Source organism: Chenopodium album, chromosome 21 (genome assembly GCF_948465745.1).
Source record: "Chenopodium album chromosome 21, dcCheAlbu1.1, whole genome shotgun sequence".
Lineage (NCBI taxonomy): Eukaryota > Viridiplantae > Streptophyta > Magnoliopsida > Caryophyllales > Amaranthaceae > Chenopodium > Chenopodium album.
The window spans coordinates 2636938-2656009 of NC_137854.1; the positions used below are offsets into that span (position 1 = coordinate 2636938).

At 30.7% G+C, this 19072-nt stretch overlaps 1 protein-coding gene across 1 annotated transcript; it reads right to left on the reverse strand.

The window, feature by feature from the left end:
* Positions 1 to 8372: 8372 nt before the first annotated feature.
* On the reverse strand, positions 8373 to 10274 carry LOC145601401 (uncharacterized). Its single transcript, XM_081657414.1, has 4 exons — positions 9760 to 10274; positions 9412 to 9476; positions 9020 to 9154; positions 8373 to 8886 (listed from the first exon to the last, which is right to left on the reverse strand). Exons 1-4 carry the CDS (start codon positions 10177 to 10179, stop codon positions 8817 to 8819), a joined length of 690 nt encoding a protein of 229 aa, XP_081513540.1. The 5' UTR covers positions 10180 to 10274; the 3' UTR covers positions 8373 to 8816.
* Positions 10275 to 19072: the final 8798 nt, after the last annotated feature.

Here is a 19072-nt window from a genome sequence, read left to right on the forward strand (position 1 = left end):
TGCATGGACCATATAATTATTATGTTATCAACAAATGGACAATGCAAGAAGTGAGCAAGGATGACTGAATTTATTTGCAACTCAATCGTTATATTTCGTTGAAAATGTATCCCTAAAATTCTCGAGGATTGTTAGATTAAGATTATCGTGAACATTATTCGTATAATGAACGTGTTACCTACAAGTAATTCTTTAAATGAGAAGAAAATAAGTGTGAGTACCCGATCTATTGATAAATTTAAGGGAAATCCGATCTATTGATAACATTTTTGTATGTAGGACTGAGCTAAAACCTTTAATCGAGCTAAAAGATGTGTTATAACGAATAACTTATAACTAAGTAAAAAAAATAAAAAAAAAAAATGGTTGAATGTAAAACGTGGAGCAGAACAGAAGGTGGTCACTGGTCAGGCTAATGTTATTCAGATCAAGGAATGAAAGATGTAATCTTTGGCTGAAATTAAGCTAGTCTGATCTACTCCACTTGAGAAATGCTGCAACCCCGACAGTGTTGTTGTACTACTTGCGCTTGATCCAAGAATAAAGACACTGGGATACTAACTGCTTCCTCAGTCCTAGTCAATTTTTGGTGGTTAAAATCACAATTGCACGATTGTGCACCCATTCTAACACGGTAACTTATACTCTCGCGACATCACTTTTTAACAAGTGCTCATAAACACTCGTTAGAAATATCATGTACTTCGTATAAACTATGACTTAGGGCATGTTCATATTTACTTAATTTCAGTTCAATTTAGTGGGACTTGGGGCATGTTCATATTTACTTAATTTCAGTTCAGTTTAGTTCATTTCAGCTCCAATCAGTTCAGTTCACTTCACTTCAGCTCCAATCAGTTCAGTTCAGCTCTTAATTTCCCTCTCTCATAAAATATTCATTTCAGCTTAGTTCAGTTCCAATCAGTTCAGTTCAGCTTAGTTCAGTAAATGTGAACAGGCCCTTAGTCACAACTTTTAGCTCAAAATAAATAGTGGACCGAAAGTATAATTACTTCAACTTTTGGAACTCCTTTTGCTCACCCACAAATTAATTAGAGATTTTAAATACTATTAATTATATGAGTTTGAGTAATGTGTCAGTTGAATTGGAAATTAGGACATGTTCTGATTGACTGAACTAAGCTGAACTAAACTGAACTGAACTTATTGGAGCTGAACTGAACTGATCTGAATATTTTATGAGAGAAAGAAATTAAGATAAGAACGGAACTAAACTTATTGGAGCTAAACTGAAAATAAGCTGAAGAGAATATGCCCTTACCCATAAACTGAATGAAAGGTTGAACAGAGTAAATTAGTAAAAAAGGGTTTTTGGGATCTCATTGATTGTTCATTCTTTAGTTGTCACCTTGGAAGCAGTTTCCAGTACACTGACAAGTTCTAGTACAGTAGGTAGTTACGCAGTACGTACTACGGAGTATATAATATAGATATACATCCAACACATAAGTTACATACGAAGTAACATAATTTTGGACAGGTTAGAAAAATATTACAGAAAGTACTGTAAAAAAAACAAGACAAAAGCCATGGTCCATGGATTTTAATGATGTTTACAACTTAGGAAGCATAACATTGGCAAGCACATAATAGAATGACAAAATATAATGATTCTGTAAATTTATTACGGAGTACATATGTTTTATTGTGCAATAAAATTCACATGTACAGTGGCAATTCAAGAACCTTCTCATGTGCAGCCTAAATTCATCATTTAATTTGACAATTGTTGTTTTTAAATTGGTATAAGAGTTATATTTGCTAGCCTCACTTGATGATATAGACCACTTTATACGAATAATACTTGGAAGTGGTGTATATATAGAAGTGTTGTAAATTACTCCCCGTAATTAAATACTTGCTCCAATTCTTCATACGTGGAATTTTAAGAGAAATTGGAGACAATAATAAAATATAAAGGTAGTGGGGTAAATGAAAGAATAGAAATTTGTAAATGGCAAGATAAGAGAATTGGAGGAGAGGAGAATATGAAATTAATAAAGTATGATTTATGTTGGGTCTTCTAGTTGAGATAAATGAATCAAATATTGTAAAAGTTTTTCAATAAGAAATTGGAGAAAGTATTTGGAAATAAAAAGTGGGGCAGGGAGTACATGATTGAGTGATAAAATTAAAATTAGTGAAATTTATTAACAGACACACAGCATGTTTGATGATTAATTAAGTTCTATAAAGAATATTACTATCATCATATTTAAAAGTACGGTGATGTAATTGAGACGATATAATAAAAGACTCCTTATAAAGTCAATAAAAGTAATTCCTTTGTTTTACTACGTTACCATGTATCATGTATTCACGTAGCTATATATAGGCTATAAGGCTATAAGTTTTTAGTATGATACATTTTTCTAGTTTGTATAGTAGCATACTAGCATACCATTATTTAAAAGGCTCAATTGTATTACCAATTACCATTATTCATCCATGTTAATGGACCCCGAAAGCTAGACTTGGTTGGTATATAAGGTCAACTATATTTATATATGTTGGATCTATAGAGCAATATAGAAGATGATCTTGGTTTGTCCACGTCGACAATATGAGCCAGTGACTTTGAATGTGGGGCAACATCGAAATTATATTGGACAAGTTTTCTTCTAAAGAATGATAAATTTTATGTATGTTTCAAATTAGGGGTTTCAATTTTACATAATTTTTAGCCAAATTAAACAAACTCACAAAATCAGAAGTTGCTATTGATTCAGTTTCAACGTCAAACCCCTAATTAATATCACCTTCGATCCGCAGAATCTCTGACATTATATTATCCTTTCTAAGTACCAAGACAAGTATTTTTCATTTGGGATACCCTTAAGTGCAAGGCATTAGATATTTCTAAAGAATCAAACCATAAGATTCCACTCTTCCAAAAATTCAGACACACATTTAAAAATACATATGTATAATGAAAATTACGAAGTAGAATCTTATTAAGTGTTGTCCAAAATTTTCATAATTTAATGTTTTTAGTTTCAAATGTGCATAACTTATTATGGTATGAGTATAGCTTATTAGCTATTACCTTGTTATAGTATGTTTAGTGTGATTTTATACTACATTTGTAGTCACCAAACTTTATAATTAATAAAATTGATGTGATGTTTATTTTATTTTTTATTTATTATTTTTTTTAAGGGAGATGTGATTTTACAAATAAGCACTTTAATGCAATGATTTACATTTGAAGTAATTACCCTTTTTTATATAAGTTTGTCCAACAAAAAATAAATTAATAATCGGCTAATAAAAATTAAGTATAGTGACAGTCATTTTACAGATGACTACTGTAGAATTTCCAAAGTTTGTAAGGTTGCAAAATATAAAGACAACAATGAATAGATCAACTATAACAAAGCTGGAGAAGTAGTGCACATCAATTGCTAAATTAGAACCAAAAAAAACCCATAATAGTGTAATTTGGAGAATGTGTCCAAGATATTCTTATCAAATATTCCCGGATCACGAGAATACAAACCAATGAATTTTCTTGCTAAGGAATCTGTAATCCTAGTACCACTATTCAACTAGCCCTAAATTAAGAGTATATAAAAAAAATAAAAAATAAAAATAAAATAAAATAAAATAAATAAAAAAAAAATTTAAGAGTATATACTAATGTGAATTAATGAACAAATTTAAATTAAAATAGACTGAGAAGTAGTATCCACATTTTTTTTTTTTTTTTTGAGGAATAGTATCCACTTGTTTAATCAATGCAAAAACATAGATTAAATTAGGTCAACTTCTCCAATTTATCGGGTAAAATCCTGTTGAATCAGACATTTAATTAACCCACAGATAGATGACTTAATTATATACTGTATAGATTACAAGTTAATTAATATATAACTAATTGAAGTTATGCAGATTTTGGATGATGTCTCTTGGAAGTGCATGCATGTTGTAGCCGCTATTTTATTGGTTTATGTTGATGATGTATACTTGTATATGCTTTATATGGCATGTTTATATCTCCTTGTTTTTGGACCTTTCTAACTCCCTTTGAACTTTTTGTTTTTGGAATTTTATTTTTGTTTTTTTTATTCTTTGACATTTGAAGTTGATAACTCGTAAACCAACTAATCAGAGGTTAGGTTTGTTGTAAGTTAATTAAAATTTTATCATATTATGTTATGGTGTGCAAATGCGATAAAAGTAAAGAGCTATTGAGATAACACTCATTTTATGCACATATATGACCTTACTACTATTATTTATACGTATACAGAATGTCTTTTTCATTTTTAAAGTAACCTCTCACTAATCATGTACTAATCACAATAAAAATTGTAACACGATTAGTGATAAGAAAAAACACTACTAAGAAGGATGGATACTACTAGCACCGGAATTGCCACAAATATTTGTAAATGTATGACCATATAGCTAGGTAGTAGTGTAGTAGTACTATAAATTTGAAAGATACTTGTAATTTGATGCCATCATAATAACATAACAACAATATGGATAATAAAGGTAGAATGCACAAACATAGAAACACAGTTTGTATTCTAGTTGCATTTGGGTAAAGTCTAGTATGAAAAATAGATGTAAGGTGTGACTAATCCATTTTAATGGCAACTACTCGTACTTATTATCTGAAGGTTGATGTAAGTTTTAATGTCTCATAATTAGTTAAAGTGTGATAAAGTACCTAAATATTGTTCTACAATTGACACAAAAACACTTTTAAAGTCCTACATAATATTACAAGTGTGTTGCATTATCCACTTAATTTTTATTTCACTACTCTAAAGTTATTTGAACCTTTCTTTCCTATACTAGAAAATCTACACTTTGCTAAATTTAAACTTGTATTAGATGTACATTGAACTTAAATAAGCCCTACTTTTCATAAATTTAACTTATGCGTGCTTCTTCTTTCTTTCTTTCTTTCTTTTTTTTTTTTTTTTTTGAGATAAACTTTCTTCCCCCGCCCCCCTATTTTTTAAAAATTTATTGAAACTATAATGAACATAATAGAGCTTTAGTTTATACTGTATCATGTAGAGTACGTGTACGTAACATCTAACATATGTCAAACACGGTTCTATAATAAATGTCATTAGGACAATTGATCTTTATATTATATCCAATTATAAGGAGAAAATATTTAATACTATCAATTTTCTAAAATAAAGTTGGGAATAATTGAGCGAAGGAGATATTCAGCCAAATTCATTTTTTAAGTTTGTACCAAAAAAAAATTAAAAAAACAAACAAATAAAACAACAAAGAATTAATAATTAGGAAAACAAAAGAGCTTAACAGTGCCAAAAAGGTGGAGAGTGTTGCCTGCAGGGAAGTAAAAGTAGCAACCCACATCCACATGCATCATCATTTTGAACAAACTTCATTCGCTGAGACTCAACATAAATTACTACATTTATTTAAATTGGAATAAATTAAATACAGTTTTTCTTAAACAATTTCTAAATCAAGCCACCTTTTTCTGTAGTATAGAATTCCACTCCCCTGCCAACACCAATCCTTTGCGCATATTCCTTCTAAAAGAAAATCTTCATTGTCATAAATCATCATCACCATTTTCTTTTCTCGAAAACATTACTAAAGTGCATTTCCAAATTTCTTTTTTTTTATGTAGTCCTACATCTTATTTTCAAATTCCTTCAATTAGAAATTATACTAATACATGTTAAACTAAGGGCCTGTTCTCTTACGTTGAAATTCAGTTCAGTTCAGTTCAGCTCAGCTGAGTTCAGTTCAGTTCAGTTCAGCTCAATTCAGTTCAGTTCAGTTCAGTTCAGCTCCTAATTTCCTTCTCTTATAAAATATTCATTTCAGTTCAGTTCAGTTCAGTTCAGCTGAGTTCAGTTCAGTTCAGTTCAGTTCAGCTCAGCTGAGTTCAGTTCAGTTCAGTTCAGTTCAGCCGAGTTCAGTCAATGAGAACAGGCCCTAAAGTGTGAGATCAAAGGCTTATGTGGCATTCTAACACGATTGTATTATATTTAAAGAAATTATTTGTGCTGAACACGTATATCTTAACTAATCTTTGAAAAATTGAAAGAAAATCCTACTAAATGCAATAATACATGTTCATAACTAATCTTTGAAAGAAAATCCTATTTCAAATTGTAAGATAGAAAAATACACATTAAAGTTGAAAATCCTAATCATAATTACCCCCTTATTTTGAACCTACACCTACATATAGTGGAAACCCAAGATATGTGGTGTACTCCGTAATATGTTGTTATAGTGTCAATTAATTTGTTAATCCCAAGAGACAAAATTAGAGAATCTGAGGCATGTGCCTAATCCAGAATTGTCCAAATTTGAAGATGAAATGCAATGATAACTATGTTGCTGCCAATTTACACACAAGACACAGTATACATATTACATACCTTGCTCTTTCTACCCCCCAGAAATGGGCTCCACCCATTCTTCTCTTTCTCTTTATTTTCTCAATTCTTTGATCTTGCATGATTAAATTTTTTTAGTTTTAGGACCACTTCCATGTCTATATGAGCTCTAACCACCTTCCAAAGTGTAGCTATTACTACCCCATTCATCACACTAGTGATCCCATGTCAATAACAAAAAATACAGTTTATGGTTATAGAGTGGAAAAGAGGAAACAGAGTGTATGAAAATGACTGTTCATTTAAAAGAAAGGTCTTCCATTTAAAAGAAAGGTCATCCAAAAGAATTACGGAGTAGTATACCATACGCGTTGAAATTAGGATTATAAATAAGCTTCTAATAATTTGTAAAGTGACACTAGTAATATTTAGTAGAAATAATCTATCAATGCACTTGTAATAAATGGATGCAAATGGAAAATTTAAGGTAAAGGCTTAATCATTGTATTTATTTATAAGTTCATGCTAAATGGATGCGCAGTCAAAGTCCTTTGTAGACTTTATGAGGCCTTTGTAACATTCATACCATTGTGGATGAGGATTTTATTCGACTCACATTGCTTCACATCCCCTTCTCATTCATAGATGATGATGTGTTATCGTCAACGCGTCACTCAAAATTGTTTCTTCAGATCAAACAATATAACATACGAAGTACTATCTTTGTTTTACTAAGCTACACTCCTTTAACGTAACAATTTAAAGTGAACTATTAAGGGACAATTCATTAATTGAAGCTATTTTATTTTGAAAAGAAAAGAGAAAAACTGAATATAGAAATAGTCAAAAAAAGTAATAGAGTAAAATTGAGCAAAAATTACATATACAAATGAAAAAAAAAAAAAATAGAATTCAAATAAACGTAAGTAGTACTAGTCCTCATAATACATTATTGTACATTTTCAACCAAAAAAGAAAAATAAAGAGGGTCTTAAAATTGAAATAAAAAGAATCAATCAAAGTCATCTTTTACAACTTTGATCCATGAAGACCATGAATGTTTGCACAGACACACACGGAAATAGTGACATAAAGGAAGAGAAAATTAACAGGGAAAAAAAGCAACTTTTAATACGGAGTAGTCTAATTGATTCTCACACTTTACTTTTTTTATCTATAATTGGTAAACTGGCACATCCTTTTCACATATTCACCACACTTTCCGTGTGATGCTTGGACCTCAATCATCTGCCCATCCTCTGATTCAGAATCACAATTCTCACTCTTTTTTTTTCTTCTGTATATAAATTCAAAGCCCCTTTTTTTTCATCTCACATAATAATAAAAGATATAATTAATCAATCATCATACAAAATATTCCAAAACAATTTTGTCATCGCCAGCTCTTCAAATAATACATATTGAATAATAATATACTCAAATATATACATTCACATAATCACATACATTATTTTGTTTAATCAACCACGGTCCATGGCAATGGAAGTCTCCGAATCACATGTGACTCGATCGTATAATTTAGATTAGATTCCTAATCTTGTCAACGTGTCCGTAGCTTACACGCCAACACGACCATCAATTACTCTTAATTATACACACTTCTACAGTACACAACAATTCTCATAATTGTATTTTCTTAATCATGACAATTTAAAAAAAAAAAAAAAAAACAGAGTAAAATAACACGGAGTAAAATAGAATAGGCAAGAAAAAGGCGGGGGTAAAGAAAACAACAAAAAACCGCATATTCCCAAAATAAATTCTCTCTGCAAAAATGCGAGGAAGTTGAGGGGAAGGGGAAAAAAAAAAAAAAAAAAAAAAAAAAAAGAAAGATAATCAATGAATGCAACAATCCATCAGCATTCAGCACTGACTGCATTTGATCGTACAAATTATAACAGAAAATCAATCAGACATAAGACACCCCCCAATTTTGGAGGCCGGAAAATTACAAAATTTAATTTTCACAACCACAAAAAATTAAAATTAAATTAAATATTTTATACTGTAATTTATTAGACTGAAAAAATGGTAAGGGAGGTTCTTTTCTTTGTACTTGAAATCAACTGACTTCTCTGAAAGAGTAATAGATACTACTATTACTGAAGATACAAAAGGAGACAGAATGTACAACCCCACTAGTACTACGGTACTACCCACTACTTCCTTCTTCTTCTTCTAGCGATTGTATTCTTCTTCAATTTCCCAACAAAAAATAATTCTACTAACAATTAAATTTTAAGAGAAACTAGCTGCTAATAATTAACAGTAGAATTACTAATTTTTTTTTTTGTTGGGTTGAGAAAAAAATTAGATCAAATTCTGCTAAAATTAAAGATTTACTTTGCAATTTTCAGCTGCTAATTGTGGAAGAATTCAGCCATTCATTCATTCATCATCAACACTATTCACCAGTTTCTTTGTTCATGGCTTTATTTGAACCCAATCGTAACGACCTTTTAATGGAAGGTCCTTTGCTATGTCGAAATTGTACCTGAATAAACGACGCGTTTTGTTCAGATTTCAGATTTTAATATCATAAAAAAAAAAAATTTAAAAATTTTTAAAAAAATTTAAAATAAGGAAAAAATTATTGACTTAAGGAGATAAAGGATGCTCTGGCTTACTTATCGCTGAAGCGTTTCTGGATATCTTTTTCAGCAGCAGCGAAGAATTCTTCGATTTCTGAATCAGACGGCATCCTGATCTGAGCCGTTGATTTCGTCGCCTGAGAATCCTGGCCGTCTGATTTTGAAGCTTCTCTGAGAGTTGACATGGAGAGTTAGGAGAGAGAAAAAGGAAGAAAAATAACAAAAAGAGGAGAGAGGGAGAATATAAAGGCAAGACGTTTTAAAATTAAAAAGATGAATTAAAAGATCACTCGTTTTGAATTTCAAATTTCCGGTACATAGTATATAAAACGTATGATGAACTTATATCACATGAAAATTAATTTAATTTAATTTTGAAAAAACTAACAGTTTTATTGTAAGAGAATCTTTTACAGAATTTCTCTCACCTAAGTTCTGTTCTATGGCACTCTTCTTCCTTTTGCTTTGACGACGTCTCAGCTGCACTCTCAACCTGTTCATCATCAAATTTAATTTGCAATTAATTAAAATTTTCAAAAGAATTTCCACCGACTTATTTGAAAAAAAAATAAATTAAATTAAAAAAAAACGACAAGCATTTATACAAAATACAGAGACAGCAGTAAAAACCAGAATTGAAGAATTAATTATCTGCTGGTGCTGCTATAATAATTTTGGAAGTTGAAAAAATTCTCAACATCCTTTTGCACAAATTCAGAGAAATAATGATAATAATAATATCGAATAAATTAATTTCTGATAATAAATTAAATTACCTCTGGATCTGCTGTACTATTTCCCAAACAATCATCATCTTTAACAACTTCTTCTGCTTCGCTTGAACTCAACTGATCATAATTGCTTGAGCAACAAGACGGCGGAAAATCCGACCTAGCCGTCGTAATCACCTCACTACTCGAGCAATTCGCAACCTCTTCTTCATCAACAACCGCCGCAACTTCCGACGACGTCGTTTTCTTCTCCGGCGCCGACAAATTCTTCCGCCGATTCCTTAATTGAGGAATATTATACGACGATTTGGAAACCTTCTTGATCTTCTTCGCCGGAGATGAAGTAGTAGTAGTAATTTTAGCTGTTGCCGCCGCCATAGCTAGGGCAGCTCGAGCTCTGGTTCGAACTCCGACGACCGCAATTTCGCCGACTACACCTTTACATTTGCCCAAATATCTCCCCATAATTTTTTCTCTGAACCAAATTCTCTCTCTCTCTCTCCTGTTTGTTATCCTTTCGTGAAATTGTGAAAGAGAGAGATAGGGAGAAAGTGTTTGGTTTTTGTAGAGAGAGAAAGAGAAAGGGATTCCGTATCAACGGTTCAGATTTTGGGGTTATGTTATAAAAATGAAAGTGGTCCAAAACGCCGTTACGGTAACGGGGGAAAAGTGACGGCGCCGTTATGCAAATGGGATTAGGCCAAATGTGGGTTTAGCTAATCAGAATGTGCCACGTACGGTTGTTGAAATGACCGGTGATAGTCGGTTAAAAAGTGTGGTACTGTAATAAACAAAGGAAAACGGGGAAACCTTTCCGTTACAATCGTGCGGTTAAGATCACTTCATCACTTCCTAATTTTTTTTGTTTGGTAAAGAATTGGTCTTAAGCATAATTTTTGTGGAATTTTTATTTCGGTTGCTTTCACATTTTTGCCCTTGATGAATTTCTTGAAAATTTGTCTTCCCTATATGTTTTTGTTTGACTCTTATTTAACTTTTACACTTTCGCAAATTTTTATATGTAATTGACCACACGATATGTTATGAGTTATTTAATTAGGGGTTACTTGGGGGATGCATGTGTGATCGGGGTTACTCGGTCAGGGTTGTGTAGTCGGGAGTTACTCGGCGGAGAATTACTTTGTCTGTCAAGGATTTATAGGTTAGAAGGTTCGTTACTAGGTCAATGTTTTGGTATGTGTCAGCTTTACCACACAAAAAAATGCGCTATAAGTTAATAATATTTTTTTTTATGTGAGGGCGAAAGAAAATGGTCCAACCATAGAAATACAAGGTCATTGTATGTGAATATGTGATTAAAAAAAAAAATTATAAAAGAAAGAAAAACAAAAATATAGTAAAGCGTATGGAAGAAGAAGAAACTACATTAATTAAAAAGGCGTAATTTTAAAGAAAAAATAACTACAGATTGCATGTTCCTCAAGTTACAAGTGGTTTTGCTACTACACTTTTCCACTACAAACAGTAATCGGTTGGTAGTTATCATTAATGTAATAGTATTATTTTGATGGGTATCATTAATGTATTGTTAGTTATCATTATCTACATGAAATATATATACTACGAGTATAAGATTTATGAAGTGTTTCTTGTGATGGTAAAACTAATCGTACTACTACTGTACTCCGTATGATTTAACTACGAACTAACACCTCATGTTAGCTAGCTAGCTTGAAAATAGATAATGGTGATCACGACGAGTCAAATCAAATTTATAGGTAAATATGTGAATTAAATATTCGTACAAAATGTTTGGTCATCGAATCATTATAAGGTTTTTTTTTTTTTTTTTTTTTTTTTTTTGGGAAATACATTTAAGATTCAACCATACATATTAAGTATATACACCTGGCTTCTACTAATTCAATGATAATAACTACACGTAACATTTTACAAGTAAATATTTTGTCACAAAACCCCTATCAGCAAATACAGATACCCTGTAAATCATATTTAATCGAATTGAAATTAGTTTCAAAAATACCTCTCTTGATTGGAATGGTAGAGAGATGATGGAGGAGAATAAAGGATGCATATGATTAGGTAATTTAGTAGATCATGGAATATTCTCAATTAAGAGGAATGAAATAGTGTGATACTCCTTCTTTCAGACAGAGGGAATAATAATGGATTTGTGTGTATACTAAGCTCATTTGGTTTGACCATAAAAAGTAAATAATTGTTAGTAAACCGTAAACGCTAACTAATAGAAACTCGATCTATTGGTCTACATGTGATGTTAGTTTTATCCATTCAACATGAAGATTGCATGCAAGATAGATGCAACAAAATAAAAACATTATATAATCAACCGTACTTACATTATTGGATAGATGTAACATTAATTAAATAATTAATAAAGGTTGAAAGAAACATCTTGATTAGTATGATTGCAATCTTATTAAACAACACATAAAATTTTACATGTTAGTTGGGAAATAAAGCAATAATAAGTACAATTGCTAGGTAGTAGCACATGCATGGAAGAAATTGACAAAATTGTAGTATGATGAATAGAAATTTCGCAAGGAAGTTGAATTTACCATTTTTAATACCCGTATTTTTGTGTAAATTTACTTTGTAATTATTTTTACATATATTTTTTTAAAAAATTTATATTAAAAATAAATAAATAAAAAATATGAAGGGAGGAAACATCGCACACATGGGGGCATTAATGGAAAAGAAAAGAGTACCATAACGGCATAAGAGTGAATGCAATAGACACCCTCTAAATGTGACATTACTGGCTTAGGGTTTATTTTATTGTTTCTTTTATTTTTAGGCATTCGTCCCTCTTTGGATGGGCTACTACCCTACAGTTTTTGGGTACCCTAATTTACATTTATCACCTACGTACGAACTTGCCCTACACACAAAATTTTCACATTACAGTAGTGTGTTATTATTGTCAAAATATTTATTGTTTTTGGGACAAAATTAAATAATTCTTCAAGTACATTTTTGTAATGGTATAAAGTAAGAATAGTTCGTATCATTTGTATATATTTATTTCACATGCCACTTTTTATAAATTTTGTTATTAGCATTCTTAGCATGCATGCAGTGAATAGATTTGTGATATTAACTTCTACCAAACCAACATTCCATCACAAAATTTTGATTATTTCAGGTGGCTTGATTGGTTGAATTTGACCATAATTAAAGTGTTACAAGTAGATATGAAAAATTTTGTGGTCATAAAGTTGGTCTCATGCATACTTTAATTTCTTAGATACGCATTATTACTACACAAAACACCTCAAAATTACTAGCTATTTAATCAATTTACATGCTCAAATATTGAAGAGAAATTGATCTTATATAGGTTTTACCCCTAGTTTTAACAGTATATTATTAGTTCAAAAAATAAAAAGGATAAAATGTACAGTAGTACATTTAAACGACAGTTTAATATTATACTCCGGGCCACTTTGTATAAGAAGTAAAAACACGCGTACATACATATAAGACCGTGTAAGTGTAACATAAGAGTATGTAGGAGTAAAATAGCTTTGTCTCTATATTCAAAAACTGGAATTTATGAGAAGAAGTGAAGTGGTGAAGACGACCCCAAATTCAAAAAGCATGCATTGGTCCTGGAGGTAGGGTAAGCACGATAGAATGTAAAAAATGTATGTGTAGCATAAGAGGTGAAAACTGAAAACGGTACACTTCTATATTCTGCATGAAATGGCAAGTTGACATATTATCCTCAATAGCATCCAAAGTTACCAAAACAAGTACTCCCATAAACATACTAGTAAGCCGTTTATCGTTGAACTATAAAAGGAGCAACATCTCACGTGTTATCCCAAAATTTACCAAAGAGTCGGAGACTTTCTAACCATTAAATAGTTACTAGTTATTATACTGTATATATTATACGACTAATTAAAATATACCACTAGTATGGTACATGTACATCCTTCAGCTTTCTCAAGTTTCAGCAATGTTGGACCTACGTCGTCCTTAATCTTATCAAAGTACAATAATGATCTATGCATGCAATTGTGCTATGTACTGTGCTGTTTTTGTTGCTGCAATTCAATTCCACTGTTTTTTGTTGCTGGTTTTTCGCCAATTTGGGTGTGAGAAGAGTTATACTACGTATATATAAATAGTACTATCAGTCTAGCTATTTTCTTCAAAAATGCAATTAGGGTGGGGGGTGTTCGGCAATAATTTTAATTACCAAAGAGCTAGATGACATAGTTTTAACAAGTAGTTGTACCGGGAATGCATGTATGTTAATTAAAGAGGGTATAAGCTACTTCAAAATGAATATGTCAACAACAAAATAATAAGTAGAACGCACTTGTTCTAGTGTAGCATAAAGATTGTTATCTTACAATCAAGATGTTGTGGGATCAATCTCTACAAGAGAGAATGGACTTGGGGATATATGGGGTCGGGATTTCTTTACTCCTCCCCCTATTCCCAAAGGGTCTTTCCTAGTATCCTGCTAGTCTGGATTGACTTATTATGTATGTAAGAGGCTTTGATATGGTAGGGTGTTATTTTCTTACCTACTAGAAAAGAAAAAACTCAAGTCACTCCTAACACTTAGGGTCTGTTCATATTTACTGAATTGAGCTGAACTGAACTGATTGGAGCTGAACTGAACTGAACTGAACTGATTGGAACTGAACTGAACTGAACTGAACTGAATTGAGCTGAAATGAATATTTTATGTGAGAGGGAAATTAAGAGCTGAACTGATTGGAACTGAACTGATTGGAGCTGAACTGAACTGAACTGAAATTAAGTAAATGTGAACAAGCCCTTAGTAGAATATTTGAAAGCAACTATAATTGTCAACATCTATTTTTTTGCAGTAGTTCATGTCGTCCCATATGCTTTATTTCTTAAAATTTAGTATCTAAATCTATTTGATCCATCTAATTAGTTTAGAGTTGAATACTTGAATATGTGGGTCCAATAATTTCGATTGGTCAAACCTAGATCCAAGTAAATAAAATATCCTACTCCATATGTAAATCTATAATTAAGAAGATTCACTTCAAACTTAATCCATTGTCATCTCTATATTTACTAAACTCTACAATAATAAAAAATAAAAAAAAAAATTCAAACAGGCTCATGTATACCCGTACAAAGTAACCTAAGTCGTTAGAGCCAAAGGATAATAAATATTCCAGCTTCATAGGAAAATGACGTATCAAAAGTTCTCTTTCACAAAGTATTACTTTGCATAAATTAAATTAAACAAGTAACTTTTTAAATAATGTGGCCAACTCATATCATAACAAATTAATTAACCACAAATTAACTATAAACGTAATTTTTTTTTATGGAACAATATAGGTACCTTTTTTTTTACGAGAATAATAATATAGGTACTTAATTGTATAATAAATAGGATTTTTTCAGTAATTACATACGCATTTATACATTTAAAACTAAACAAAATAAAAATAAAGTACTTTATTCGAAGTTTCAAAGGATGTAGAATCAACAAAGATTTCAGTGCATGCATTTTGGCAGACTTACAAATTGGACGCCATTTGTTTTTGTTTTTTGCATTGTTTGTAGGTAAAGGTATTTAGGTGTGTAGCCTGATTTTCTGATTTTCTTTATAAAAAAAAACTGTCCAAAAGCAAATTAGAGAAAGCTTTTAATAGTTTTTGGGTCGTAAAACATACATTCTCTCTCATCTTCTTTATTTTTCAGAGCATGAGATCCCAATGAAAACTCACACATGCACAATGCCAGATTCCATTAATCATTTGTTGTGATACCAATTATAAAATTGTTGATCGAATTGTTTATCCTTTCCTTTTCACTATTTTACAAATGATACCATATTGAAATTGTAAATTATAAGTTTAATTTACTGTATATACTAGGAAATATACACTGCATGTATGTTGAAAAATGCAAGATGCATGCAATGTGTGAGATTAGATTCATGATTTTAAGTTGAAAGTATTTATGTCTGGGTTGTGATGGGTTGAATTAGTTTTGGTAACTTTGTATCGAATTCCGGTCATACTACATAGTCATGATACTTATTCACAAAAAGACTTACACCACATACGTATGTTGTATAACGGTGTTATTTCATGAATTACGGAGTATGTGTTTTAAAAGCTGAGGTTTACAAATTTTTCTAAAGCAAAGGGTCTACATATACATACCTTTTTACATACACCTTATTTATTTGCACCTAACTAATGAATTATATAATCTTTTATAATGAAGGAGACATTAGCTGGAAAATCCAATTCCATTCAAGAATATTTAATAGTTTAGAGATGAATTAATCATTAAACATTCACAACACGGACATAATGAACCAATTATCAAAACTTTTCAATCTTTATGAAGCTAAGCTACCTTGTAATTGTTGTAAACATGTCTATATCAATTAAGTAACTTGTTTTAAAATTAAGTAAAGCCAATGGAACCGGCCGGTACCAATGCAATTGGCATGGACCATGCATGGTCCAGTCTTTATAACATACATGCATGCATATACATGTCAACATTATTTCATATGCCAAAAATATTAAAATAAAAAAAAATTTAAAAAAAACTATGGTCTTCCATATACTATCCTTTCAAATTTATTGTACACCAGCATATTGCAATATTTTGAGTGGTAAATTAAAGCAATTAATTTATTATTTGTATAAAAAAAATAGGGCATAGCTGTAAATCTGTAATTATGTGTACTGTGGCGCCACTTTTTTAATACAAGGATTGAGACCTAATGATAGTTGTTAGTTACTTTACTTTATTTAATTTGCCAAACTTTTGTTAAAGTTCAATACAGTACCTTAGTAAATAGATAGTGCAATTAAGATTAAATATTTTAGGGTTTCAGTGGCAAAGTTAAGAATTAAAAACCCTTAAAAAATAAATTAAAGATCAGAATCATCAGATCACAGTGAGAAAGAAAGTGATTACTTTAGCATGTACCCTGAAATTGATACTTTTTGCGCCAAATATAAAGTTGAATGCTTGTACATTTATGTCACTTAATTCAATACATAAACATCTTACTCAGTTACTCCTCTATTTTCCCCCTTTTCTTTTTGTCTTTATTCTAATAACTTTTCTACACCTCTATTTTGAGTTAATGAAGCGTATTTTGGATTAGTTTTTTTTTTTTAAAAAAATAAATAAATTATTATTACATATTTAAAGGACAAAAATATCAATTTCAAACTACCATATCAAGAAAGCGAATTTTATAAGAGATTGTCAAGTAAGCCATAAGTGCACATTATTTAGGAATAGGAGGAATATACCCTATTCCAAACCAAAAATACCCTTTAAATACCTTGAACTTGAAAAGTACTCTACATAAAACATTACTTTAATTTATACTTAATAATATTTGCTTACAGAGTATATGTTACAGATTGTAAAATTATTATATACGTATGTGTAGTATAACATTCTTGTATATATGGCATAGTGTTAATGGTTGGACACATAATCTAACCTATGTATGGGTTTTTATCTAGTACGTACCGTTCAAACTACCTTTTTGAAAATTCTCAATACAAGCATACAACTACCCTATGAGTTATGGTTGTACTACAAGGTAAAATTTTAACATAATCACTATGGTATATTAAAGCAACATATCAAATGAACAGGTAAAAAAAAAATCAAATTAAAGGGCATTAACAAAGCCAAAAGATGATTGGCTTAAAATTATCAATCAAACGAATAAGGAAAGCATGAGATTCCAATCCGATGTGAAGTAAAAACTAATTAAATTATGTAAAAGTGCAATAAACAAGATCACATGGACCGTACCTTAGTGTCCCATTGATAGTGTGCTAATTAACTAATTAATTAAACTCGGAAAACTAGAGTTAGTGATGAGACCTTAAACATTAACATATCAATACAATTTTGGTGGCAACAAGCTAGCCTTTAACTTTATATCCAAAAATTGCTTTTATTTTTTGAAAAATATAAATTAAAAAAATTGGACTTTCTTACTTTTCTATGTTTACTTTTTTATTTTGTTTTTCTCCTACCTTTTTTCTCTCTCTTTTTTTTTCCTTGTGTTAAATTGGACTGTACATGATTACAAAAGGTGTTTGCATTATTAAAGATGGCCTACACTTAAAATTATATTCCACAAGATCCCTACTCATGTCCTTATTTGATTCCATTCAAACATAAATGTTTGGAACTACATCAATTTCTTAAGGGTTCAATCATTTAGTCTCTTGGATACTCATTAGCTCCCAAATTATTAGGACATCTATGCAAATATCATTTGGAGAATTAAAAACTTGTGCGTATTAAATATTAGATTATGATTCAGTTTACACATTGTATGTAAGCTTTTTTGAGCAAGTGAAATGGGGTCCGGCTGAGATTCTTGAGAAATCTAACATAGAGGAGAGTGTTTTTTTTTTTTTTTTTTTTTTTTTTTTTTTTACAACAGGACCTGGAGGAGAGTTTGAGACAATAAAATTTCATTTCAAAACCAAGTAATATTGTGAAGAGATTAGTAATAAACTTCTCAAATAAACTTAAGGTTACTAAGATAAAAAATCACTCGTTGTTTATATACAACAACTCACATCTGGATGTAGAAAATATGTGTTTATGTGGTTACCATCTTTCGAATTGATCATTAAGATACACTAAATAGTCCGTTCACGCACAAATAAGTGTGATTGTGTGAAGTAGCCATGTATGAATGTACAAGGGAGTACAGGATTGCATGATGATTGATGATTTAATGCCAAATTAATAAAGATGATTTGTATAGCATGAGAAGGGGTCAAAATCACGTGGGCTATAGAACAAATGTATTGTACTATGTCGGGCTTTGTGTCACCACTTATATTTATGTACTATATTGTCATAACAGCAGCTAGCAACTCTAATTTAGAATGTGCTTGAAATCCTTGAATTGTAGAATGTTACTTGGTCGGTCTAAAACCATAAATTTGACTCTCCTAATTCCCTAAAGGCCTAAACTATGGAAGGCTGTTGTAAAATTAATTGACATATTTGCTCTTTGATGAATCCAGGTTTCTAGTACAACATCTCAAAAACATTCTTAAATTAAAGTTTTTTTTGTACTATCGTAATTAAGATATTAATTTATGGCAATACTAATCTACCATAGAATGTCATTATGCTTTCCTATTTTATATTGAACAAAACTTTCAACAATTAAAGTCATCTAAATTGCCTACTTCATAATTAAGCTGTTGAGAGAGGATGAACAATGTTTTCACTTTTTAGCTGCTCGATTGATGGATCCTATACAATTGATTAAGTGGAAACAACTCCCTTGCCAAACCAATCTCTGCGGCCTTTGATATTTTAATTG